The sequence below is a fragment of the Misgurnus anguillicaudatus genome, unplaced genomic scaffold, assembly GCF_027580225.2.
Source record: "Misgurnus anguillicaudatus unplaced genomic scaffold, ASM2758022v2 HiC_scaffold_31, whole genome shotgun sequence".
Classification (NCBI taxonomy): Eukaryota; Metazoa; Chordata; class Actinopteri; order Cypriniformes; family Cobitidae; genus Misgurnus; species Misgurnus anguillicaudatus.
Window position 1 is genome coordinate 3,410,386 of NW_027395281.1, and position 12,177 is coordinate 3,422,562.

The 12,177-nt window shown below is 36.8% G+C and overlaps 1 protein-coding gene across 10 annotated transcripts in view; it reads right to left on the reverse strand.

The window, feature by feature from the left end:
• Nucleotides 1-12,177, reverse strand: part of LOC129452697 (NACHT, LRR and PYD domains-containing protein 3) — a 224,675-nt gene that overhangs the window by 20,192 nt on the left and 192,306 nt on the right. For 9 of the 10 annotated variants that reach the window (XM_073865361.1, XM_073865357.1, XM_073865358.1 and 6 more), the window contains 7 exons: nt 8,375-8,567; nt 6,487-8,281; nt 4,820-4,990; nt 3,282-3,455; nt 2,428-2,601; nt 2,187-2,348; nt 1,820-1,993 (listed from right to left, as the gene is read on the reverse strand). In XM_073865361.1, the coding sequence (XP_073721462.1) occupies nt 1,820-1,993; nt 2,187-2,348; nt 2,428-2,601; nt 3,282-3,455; nt 4,820-4,990; nt 6,487-8,281; nt 8,375-8,567 (2,843 nt within the window). The remainder of the gene's footprint in view (nt 1-1,819; nt 1,994-2,186; nt 2,349-2,427; nt 2,602-3,281; nt 3,456-4,819; nt 4,991-6,486; nt 8,282-8,374; nt 8,568-12,177) is intronic. The other variant, XM_073865353.1, reaches the window with a different exon arrangement.

Consider the following 12,177-nt stretch of genomic DNA (forward strand, 5'->3'; position numbering starts at 1 on the left):
CTGTTTACTACAGAGAAAGTTATATTCCTCTTGAACATCCCCACAAGGCTCATTATGTGGCTCATTATGCAACCCTTTTGTCTCTTAGCTGTCAATCACTGATTATTCAGGAGCTATCCCGCCTCCACGCATACAGCCTTTCCCAAGCAAAAGTGTCTTAGAACTTGTAAATCAATATATTGCTTTATGTGAATGAGTAGGCCGAATGATTTTCACATTATTTTGAAGAAAAAACTCTAGACTACTAGATCCTGTTTTGAAAAGTCTTGGGAAAACATGTTTAGAATTAGTTTTGTGGACTTATATCAGTGACTTAAAAATTTAGCTTTTTCAAAAACCACGCATAAACAGGGCCCTAAAGACTGCAAACATATTCTGTCATTTTTCTTTGTAAAAAATAATGAAATTACACTTTCATTTTAAATTTCAGTTTTATTAAATGTTTCAAAAGCAACCAACGGTACTAGTACTAGTACAGTATTAGCAGTGGGACAAAAGTAACAAGTGATATTTTCATCCTGACATGATCTCCTCACATTTAAACCCGATTAACTTTTATTTTGAAAAACTCTGAGAGGTCAAACTTTAGGATATCTTACAGCAATAAATAACCTGTAGATTGATCAGTACTGTAACACATGAAACCAGAAACACAATGTGTTACAAGAAAAAATGACTGCTTTAGCAATTTACTTATCATGGTTGAGAACAGCTTTCTGGTTCTACATGGGGAAAACGGTGAGTAAATAACGTGATATTTGTCAGCTCTGTCAAGGGTTTGCGTGCTAAAGATATGGTCATAGTTTGGGATGCAAATTTTATCAGGGCTCGGAGAAAATCGCTTTATTACTTTCATCCCGCATTACTTTTGCCACTGTTCTCCCCTATATATATATATGTGTGTGTGTGTGTGTGTGTGTGTGTGTGTGTGTGTGTGTGTGTGTGTGTGTGTGTGTGTGTGTGTGTGTGTGTGTGTGTGTGTGTGTGTGTGTGTGTGTGTGTGTTTGTGTACCTGGTAATTATCACGTTGTGGGGACCAATTGTCCCCACAAAGATAGGAATACCAGTATTTTTGTGACCTTGTGGGGACATTTTGATGTCCCCATGAGGAAAAAAGCTTATAAATCAAACAAAATGATTTTTTTTTGAAAATGTGAAGTAGGAGAAAGGTTTCTGTGATGGTTGGGGTTAGGGAATGGGGTAGGTTAGGGGAATAGAATAAAGCAATAAACCCCGAGAAGCAGTGGGTTACCAGTGCATTTTATAACAGCTAAGGGGCGTTGTTAGGCACGACGCGAAGCGGAGTGCCTAAACCCCCTTAGCTGTTATAAAATGCACTGGTAACCCAATGCTTCGAGGTAACCCAATCGACGAGATGACTCAACAATATTTATTGACATTCATCTGGATATCGCCATTAATTGTGCAATTGTAGACAAATTAAAAATATGATTAAAGACTGTGGTGTTTATTTTCATAAATCAATACGCAGCAACAGTGGCGCAGTGATACTTATGTAATGTGGTCTGAACCGTGAGGTTACCGGTGTATTTTATCACGGCTTAGAACGCGTTTCAACCAATCAGAATGAAGAACCAGAACTGCCCGTTTTATAATATACAGTTTGTATGGTATAAAATGCATTACGTCTATGGAATGTCCCCACAAAACATGGAAACCAGAATGTGTGTGTGTGTGTGTTTGTGTGTGTGTGTGTGTGTGTGTGTGTGTGTGTGTGTGTGTGTGTGTGTGTGTGTGTGTGTGTGTGTGTGTGTGTGTGTGTGTATGATTTATTTTGTATTTTTTTAGCACAGCTCACCTCACTGTCTTGAGAGCACAGTTTTGATCTTGTATTAAATCATAGATGAGTTTGACTCCTGATTCTCCAGGATCATTTCCACTGAGATCCAGCTCTATCAGATGTGATGGGTTTGATCTCACAGCTGAACATAAAGCAACATAACCTTCTTCTCCAATACTGCACTTGGACAATCTAGTGAAGAGTACAAAACACATAGTATTTTTACAATTAGCATAACTGCAAAAAAATCAATTGCTGTAGAAGCAGGATAGATCATGCTTTTCACAAAACATGACAAGATTTTATTACAGAGCTAACATGCTTTAGTGCTTGCATTTATGCTTAAGTAGGAGTATAGAAGATGATGTGATAGATGTTTTCTTACTTGAGTATCTGTAGTTGACATTGACGTTTCTTGAGTTCATCACAGATCTGTTTAACTCCTGAATCCATCAGACGACTGTTGTTCATCTCAATCTCTTTCACACAGAAGAGAAGAGCAGCTACAGCTGAACATTGTTTCTCTGTCAGCTCACAATCATTCAGTCTAAACAGAAGAAACAACATCATCATCATCATCATCTGACAGTCTGTACTATACTGTACTGTATGAAGAGTCAACTCACATGATTTTCTTCACTTTACTATGAGAGTCCATCAATAGAGCTGAGAGTTTCTTTCCATCCAGATCTCCCAGTTTATTATCACTCAGATTCAGTTCTTTTAACAGTAATGGATCAACATCAAGAACTTCATTCAGATAAACACAAGCTTCTTCTGCAGCACGATTCTTCAATAATCTACAGACACAACAACATCACTTTACATCTCAACATCATATTGTTTTTGTGTTAAAATAATTATTGCGGTTCACATCCTTCTTACAGGTTCAGTATAGTTTTGGGTTAAATTATGACAACTCAAGTGCTACTGCAGTAAATGCGGAAATAGAGAAATTTCTTATATACTACTGTAACTGATAGATTCAGTTTAAAAAGTGTCTAACAAACCCGGTGATAACAGCATGATTTCTTGTGTGTTAGAGACATTGGGTCAGTTTCCCGGTCAGGGTATCCAGAACTAGGCCTTAGTTATATTAGGACATGAAAGTAGTTTTTACAAACATATCTTACAAAAACATTAATGATGTGCATCTTGAGAAAAAACAATGGCACTGATATATATAACTGATATAACCATTATATTTGGTTATGTGTACAGTAAAACAGTCTTCTGCATTATTCTAAACTAAATCTGTCAAAATAAGCTACAAAATTGTAATTATAGTTTAAATTTAATAAACTAGTACAACGGCTGTAAATTTAGTTTTTGATACATATTTAATTTTTGATAATAGTACTAATACCTCAAATTACATGCTCTGCATCAGCTTATTGGTCTGATATATTCACTGTAGTTTAATACACTTTATATCTTTACATCTGTGTCTGGTGTGTTAATATTTTAAAGTTGTAATCACCTGACTTTCTTCAGTGCACATTTGGGATCTTGTATTAAATCATGGATGAGTTTAACTCCTGATTCTCCAGGATCATTTCCACTGAGATCCAGCTCTATCAGATGTGATGGGTTTGATCTCACAGCTGAATATAAAGCAACATAACCTTCTTCTCCAATACTACAGTCTGAGAGACTAGAGAAAGAAAAGTGTGTCAATGTCTGTACAAAAGTAGAAGAGGTATGCTTTGTCATTTAATTAGAAAAAAGTAAATTAGGTAGTGACATCATGCATGCAATTTGTTTTGTTGAGCACAGATGTATGATTTGTACAGATCATAATTTTGTAATTGAATAACAGAAATTTAACAAACCAGAGTTTACTTAAGTTCCTGTCCTTAAACATGGATATATATATATATATATATATATATATATATATATATATATATATATATATATATATATATGAAGAGTTTGGTTCCAAAACGCGATAAACGCCATTTTTGAAAAAAATGAGTTACTGCCAAAATCAGTATTATATCAGGTCATTAGTTAAAAGTAAATTCTTAATTTTACGCAAAATCCAATATCCGCCGTGTTATTCTGTCATCTTTTCTCCCTTTTTTCCCAAAATGCGACAAACGCCACTCCTCCTTTTTTACAGAACGCAATAAATCCATTCCTGATATTACAGCCCACCAGTCACGCAATGTAAACAAACAATGGCCGCGCGCTGAGTACATGGAGTCCTAGTTTTCCTCATCTACTTTGTACTTCGTGATCAACAAACAAAACAAAATAATACTTTAATTGCATCGCTAAACCTGTGATGGTTTTCTGTGACGGGAAAGAAACGTAAGCCATCAACATCTAATAATTTCCGCGAGAGGCACTCGGTTGCTTGTTCTCCAGACAGTATCAAGCTTCTCATGCTAAAACATTGACCCCAGGGGATCTTATGAAAACTTTAAATTATTTTACTCAAAGTCAACGAAAATCGAGCGGGACCAAAACATTTTACAGCTGATCGCTGTGAAAATGTAAAGAGACTACGTCAAGTATAACCGCAGCAATGTGTTCTTAATATAACAAAGTAAGTGTTTTGGTTAATGCCATTAATGTTTATTTTTTAATCATTGTATACCACTAGTCAACTAAATAAATATAAAATGGTAAAGATGAATGCACATTTATACATTGATTTAATAGATTTATAGCATTTTGAAATAAAAAATTGTAATGGATTTATTGCATTTTGTGGAATAAAATGTTTTCATAATAAATCTTTGAAAATCAAGTTATGGATTTGAATTTTTTATGTTTATATTACCTAAAGATGCTATGTGAAAGTTTGTAACAGAAAATAGTGGTTTTCATCTTGTCACTTTCTTGGTATAGAAAACACGTTTTTACCGAAATTTGTCAAAATGGATTTATTGCATTTTGGAACCAAACTCTTCATATATATACAGGATTAATAGTCTGATTAAACTAGAGATAACATGACAGGTTTAAGACCTTTCTTTATATAGAACTATTTTTTGTAAAACCACCTACTTCAGTATCTCTAATTCACACGTTGTGTTCTTCAGTCCATCACAAAGCAGCTTGACTCCTGAATCCTTCAGTATATTATTGCTCACGTTGAGCTCTTTCACATTGCTGTCTGATCCCAGAACATTAGCCAGAGCTGAACAACTCTTCTCTGTTAGATTACAATCATTTAGCCTACAAGAAAACATGTCAGAAAACGGCATTATTGATATTCCATGGGTCTGTTGAATGCTTTATTCTGATTAGTTGAAAAAAGTTCCACAGGTGTTGATTATTTTTTCTGTAAATGCACACCTTACCTGTTAAATGTCTTAAAATAACCACCAGAGGAATATTTCTTGTAACCGCAGTATAAGCAGAAAAACTGACTTGTCCTTTGAGTTATTTGAAAATTATGCACACCCATAGTGTGTAATATTTACACTAACACAATGAAGACGATAGACTATTATATAAAAACACACTGGAGATTTATTGAACACTGACGACGAAGAGTAAGTATCACAACATACAGGAACAAAAACAGATAAAGACAGGAACACACGAGGGCAATACAGAGGAACACAGGTGAGGGAAATTAAAGGCGGAAGGCACAATGTTTGAAAGCCAATGTTGATATTTGAATTCACCTAAACATACACGCCCCTACCCCAATAGAATCTGGACCTTCTTTTGATAGACCCGCCCCACACATACGCAACCCCGGCAAGGACGTCGGTTAGTAGACACGCCCCTTACTGCTGATTGGCTACAAGTGTGTTTTGGTAGTCGGCCCGACTCCCTTTTCCAAAGCGTTTTTCAAACATTGTGCACTCCGCCTTTAAAGGTGACATAGAATGATCGAATGGGGTATGTATCCTTGTTCTGTGATGTGACATGTAGGCAACAACATTTTGTTTGGGTCTGTAATGCCTTAAAAGCTTCCTAAAAACCTCTTTCAGAAAGCTATATTAGGGTGGGGGTTTTTAACGCGTGATTTTTCACCTATGTGGCATCGCTTCGTGCTTAACTGGCAACCTCAATATGAAATTCAAGCACTTGACACGGATTGGCTGCCTTTGATGCCACTCAAAAGAATGTAAACTTTGCCGCAAATTATTTTGAAGGGGAGGGAATTGAATGAGAGTGGGGGTTGAGACGCATTTTATGTAACATGTATCCGTGTTCAGATTGGGTAATTTTCTGGCGGACATTTATAAAGGAGGAAGTTCTATGAGAGGGAGATGTCATAATGTCTAGCACTTTTCATATGTTCGTGAATGCGGGTAGACTACCATTATTGAAGAAATGGTAAAAAGTGTTTTCATTCTCTGTCACCTTTAACTATAATTAACAACACACAGGTGAAAATAAGGCATTTCAGTTACTATTACCTTTTCATTAGCATTAAACTGAAATAACTAAACCTAAACATAACAGCCTGATAAAAAAAATGCTAATTTACAAGAAAAGATGTCAGTCGCACATAGAGGGTTTTGCATCTAAAATATTAATTTGTAAAACTGTTTAGAACAGAGGAAAATTTTTTTATCCCATTATGTAGGGCGCTGTAAAGGTTTAAATCACTTAAATTTTAGCATTGTACCACAGTGTTTGCCAGAAACATATATTTAGCATGTTCATGTAAATGCACTTTTCATATAAGAGCAAAAACTGATTTTACTACTTACAGAGCTCGTTTGGCGGTTTTGATAACTGGTGATAGTCTAATGAGACATTCATCTGATTTCTTGAATTTCTGAAGCTCAAAGACCTCCAGATCTTTTTCTGATGTCAGCAACACAAAGACCAGAGCAGACCACTGAGCAGGTGAAAGATCAGCAGATGAGAGACTTCCTTTTCTAAGATGCTTTTGAATCTCCTTCACCAGAGATTGATCATTCAGTTCATTCAGACAGAAAAACAGATTGATGGATCTCTCTGCTGATGAATTATCTTCAAATTTCTGCTTGATGTACTCCACTATTTCCTTGTTGCTTTGTTCATTACTCTCTTCTTGTGTTAAGAGACCTCGTAAAAGTGGCCGATTGGACTTAAGCGTCAGACCGAGAAGGAAGCGAAGGAAAAGATCCAGATGTCCATTTTCACTCTCAAGTGCTTTATCCACTGCAGTCTTTAGTAAACCCATCATTGTTTCATTGTTTTCCTGTCCTGTGTGATCTTGAGCAAACACATTTTTCTTTGAGATGTCCAGTAATAGATGTGCATACAGAGCTGCAGTAAACTCCTGAATGCTCAAGTGAACAAAACAGTAAACACTACCAGTAATGATCCCTGTTTCCTGTTTAAAGATCTGTGTGCACATCCCTGAGTAAACTGATGCCTTAGTTATATCAATGCCACAGACCTCCAAGTCTGTGTCATAGAAGATCAAGTTGCTTCCTTCCAGCTGTTGAAATGCCAGTTTTCCCAGTGAAAGGATTGAATCTTTATCCCAGCAAATATCAGGTGAATATTCTCCTTCATACTTTCTTCTGCTCTGTTGAATCTGAAAGCGAAAGAAATGTGTGTACATTTGTGTCAGAGTTTTAGGAGTATCTTCAGATGTTGTGGTTGTGTCATCAGACTGATCGTTTCTCTTCTTCTCCAGAATGTTCTGAAGGACAGTGGCTGAAATCCAGCAGAAGACTGGGATGTGACACATGATGAAGAGACTCTTTGATTTTTTAACATGATCAATGATGGTGTTGGCCATATTCTCATCAGTAAATCTTTTTCTGAAGTACTCCACCTTCTGTGCATCATTGAATCCTCGAACCTCTGTCACCCGGTCAATACATTCAGGTGGTATCTTACCGGCTGCTGCTGGTCTGGTGGTTATCCAGATGAGAGCAGAAGGAAACAGATTTCCTTTGATGAGGTTTGTTAGGAGAACATCCAGAGAAGCAGGAGAAGTGACATCACACAACATCTCATTACTGTCAAACTTCAGAGGAAGACGACATTCATCCAATCCATCAAAGATGAACAGCACTTTTTTGTTATTTCTTGTAAGGTTCAGTCCTTTAACCTCTGGAAAAAACTGACTTATAAGGTCCATCAGACTTACTCTTTCTTTATCCTTTAAGTTCATCTCTCTGAAGGGTAGAGGGAATATGAAGCTGATATCTTTATTTTCCTTTCCCTCTGCCCAGTCCAGAACAAACTTTTGAACAGAGACAGATTTTCCAATGCCAGCAACTCCTTTTGTTAACACAATTCTGATGTTCTGGTCTTGTTCAAGGGGGTTAAACATATTATTGAATTCTATTTGTGTCTCTGATGTTTCTAGATTCCTCGAAGTGACTTCAATCTGTCTTATCTCATGTTCAGTATTGATTTGTTGACCTCCACCCTGAGTGATGTAAAGATCTGTGTAGATCTTATTTAGAAGTGTGGAGTCACCATGATTTGTAATTCCTTCAAATACACGTTGATACCTCTTCTCCAGGTTTGATTTCAGTTGACAGATGTAGACCAGCTCATCTACAACACAGGAAATAAAAAGTGATTCATACATGTCTCCCCTACATTTTATAAGTAACAATATGACAAATTATGATGTCTTGAGCTTCTTACCTTCCAGCTTATCAGCATGTTCATCTTGTTTCAAACATCTAAGAAAGTGGAGTGTGATATCAAGAAATGCTTCTCTGATTTGGTTTCTGTCCTTATAGTCTTTTACCAAGTCTTGTAACATTTCATTTCTTAATATCTTCTGAAACCTTTCCAGCTCTTTCTTCTGAAATGTGTTTATTTCATACTCAAGATCCTAAACAAAAAAGTCATTTTAATACATAGAAAGTGCTGCATAAAGCTTGAATTGGAGACTATACTGATTCTGTCACTGACACCTGTGCTGTTTGTCACAAAACATAAACTGTGTTTACCTTGGCCTCTTGTGACTGTCCCATAGACTGCAGTTTAATTTTCACAATAAAGCCCAGAAAAGAATGAAAGACATCACCCAAAAGGTTCATGTGCCAACAGTCGTTCAATAATAATATTATGAAGCAAAATGGTGCTTCAGTGCTGCTAACATGACCTGTTGACATAGTTTCCAGTGAATTCTGTGTCTTTACGCTGGTAACTATGTCAGCAGGTCAACAGCACTGAAGCACCAAGGAGGAGAACAAATTGTAACTTGTGCACGTATACAGGCTGTATAAGTATTGTTTAAAATGTTTGCATATTGGCTTAAATAAAAAAGAAAACAAAATAATTTGCAACTACGTCAGCAGGTCACATCAGCAGTATGCGCTGTAGTCTGGTCATGAATGCGCACTTAAGAACAGAGGAGAACAAATTATTGAATAATATCATTCATTTTGTTTTCTTTGCACACACAAGTGTTCTCTCCACTTTATAATATTATTATTGAACGACTGAGGGCACATGGACCTTTTGGGCAATGTCTTTCATTATTTTTGGACTTGATTGGGAAAATTAAACTGCAGTCTATGAGACATTGAGCATAAATCACTACTGTGCTTATGGTTATTTATTTATTTTATTATTTATTCATTTCAAAATGTACATGTACAAACAACAAGGCACCAAAGCTTAATCTACAATACACCTTCACATTACATTGTAGGGAACAGGCGCATACTTCAAGTAGAAGGAAAACAAAACAAAAACAATATGGTTATTTATTTAGCTTGTTATCAGCAATAATCAGTGTTGGGCAAGTTACTGAAAATTAGTAATAAGTTACAGTTACTAGTTACTTCTTTTAAAAGTAATTGAATTACTCTACCAGTTACTGTATATCAAGTAATTAAGTGACTTTTATGTCTGCTTTTTAAATGTAAATATGAACAGTACTGAACAGTCAAACAATAAAATTATATGGGTGGGTTATTTTACACATAAGACTCTAATATATCACATACTGTAGGAGCCTATTTTGTTTTAGATTCAGCCGTTGAATATTTTGTTAGAAATTATCATAATATGTAAGTTTAGTTTATTTATGTATATCATTTAAACCATTTAGACAAATATTCTGTATGTTTACTAAGGCTGTGAAGGTGATTATATAACCGTGAGACCGACGGTTATATTTGAACACCGTCATTAGAACTCTTTAACCGCTAAAACCGTGTTATTAAAAAAAGGGGAAAAAAATGTATCATAGAGAACCGTGTTATTAAAAAAAAGGGGAAAAAATGTATCATAGAGAATGTTTAAATACTGATTAAAAACAATTAACAGTCTGTGTTATTAATGGTCTACATCGTTTCCAACTGTATTTGATTCTTTGAAAAACGGCATAAGTGAGATGACTCATAAACATAGAGAATATATCAGGTCAATTGACCGTTCGCAAAGACCAAACTCCCTTAATTACTGCCGCTATGTCCGAAAAGATACGCCGCTCTCACACCCCACCATGTTCTCACACAAAATACATTGCGGAGCAGAGAGGACACTGACAACGCACTGACAGACATGACAGACCAGGTTACTTTTGATATTAACTCTTTCCCCGCCATTGACGAGATATCTCGTCAATTAAGAGAAAACGCTTCCCCGCCAATGACGAGATTTTCCGTCTTTCCGCAACTTTTTAAAACCGGAAGTATTGCCCTATGACAAGCTGCTGCATGTCCGTGTCTGTTTTAAAGATCGCTCTGAATGGGATCTCTATGAAAAGTCTGTCACAAAAATGGAATTATCTCTGCTTTTTGCTCAAAATGTGGTGTTTTTGCAGAAACCTACCCATATTCAAACGCTGATTACAAAAGAACCACTGAAGGTAGGAAGAAACGTTTTTTTTGTTGTTGTTTGAAAGCAGAGGATCTGTTCTTTCATTTGGTATATTGTATGTTTATATATTCAAAGAAGAACATTTTCTGGAAGGCATTGAACTTTGGTGAAAATCATGAAAAACGCTGGCGCTGGCTGGCAACTTTTTTTAAAAACGCTAGCGGTGAAAGAGTTAAACAAAGTCTCACCTTTCTTTTAATTTATAGCATCATGAATGATCATAAGATGGAATGGTGTTTTAACCGCGGAAAGGCGTCAGTACACTCCACTTTTCAAGTTCAAATCCTCTCATGTTAATGTAGCGTTACTAACTCTCCTGACTGCTTTGGATGGCGAAGAAGTATGATTGGTCAGATCACCTGTCAAGGTTTTAGATGATGGGTTAGAGGTGGGGATCGTTCGGTGAAAGGACATTCACCGCTAAATGTCTTTGCTGTTAGTTTAAACGTAGAGCAAGAAGGGCCCTATAAATTCCGTTTTATTTTTCCCCAAATTCCGTTTTATTTTTTCCCAATTTCCGTTTTCTCCGTTTAAATTTTTGCTAAGTCCGTTTTATCTGTTTAATTTTTTTACCCTTTACTGTTATTTTAGTCATAAAAAGAGTGTGCCTTTAATGTTGATGATTAAAATGTAAATGATTTGGGGAAAAACGGGATAACACGATTACTTAATGACTGTAAAACATGCATTTACACACGGACATGCACACGCACACGCGCACACCCACAACTCAATTCAATGCATTGTTTAGTGTTGTTGGCAGGAGGCTACAACAAGGTGTCAAAGCAGTGGTGCCTTCAGAAGTGCCTTAAACACATCAATCCAGCGGAACGCGATCCATATTTTATACACAATCGCTTGAAATGCATATAACTTTACAAACATACACAGGATAGTGATCTGACTTAGGACAGCATGAGCATGCAGCTCTTTGCACGTGCGAGCGAAAGCGAGACAGAGAGCGGCGCCATGATGCAGATGATTATATTTTCAATGCGAGGGATAGTTAGTTTGCCTCAGCTCGCTTGAAATGCATAAAACTGAACAAATACATGAGGATTTGTGTTCGCACTTCGGACAGATGCCTGAGCGCGTGCACGTGAGAGGTACAGTGAGACAGACATGGATGAGAGAGTGCATGTATCTTTGCGCTCACAGTGAACAGAATGTTGACAAAACGTACAAAATAACAGTACTCCGGTCACATAAAAGTCATGTGAGAACTGCTTGGAACTAAGTGCCTAGCGTCAAATTGCTTAATTTTTCGCTGACGAAAGCAGAGTCGTGGAGAGCCGCTTCGCCATGGTTTCAGTGTTTTGAAGGGGGTCTGATACGACGGGAGGGGGTGTGTCGCCAAGATTTACTTCCCCCAGTCTGCATTTCCCCCAGACATACGTTCGCCTCCCACACAAAAACATTATTTTATTCAAAATATTAAAAATTCCGCGTTAATACTAGATTCCGTGTTAATTTGCCAATTCCGCGATTCCGTCCGCAATTCTGTGATCGCGGAAATAATAGGGCCCTAAGCAAGTTGCTAATCAGTTTCTGCTCATTTATTCAAACTAGTTGTCCCATAACAGACGAATGTCACAACGCGCAACCCCCCC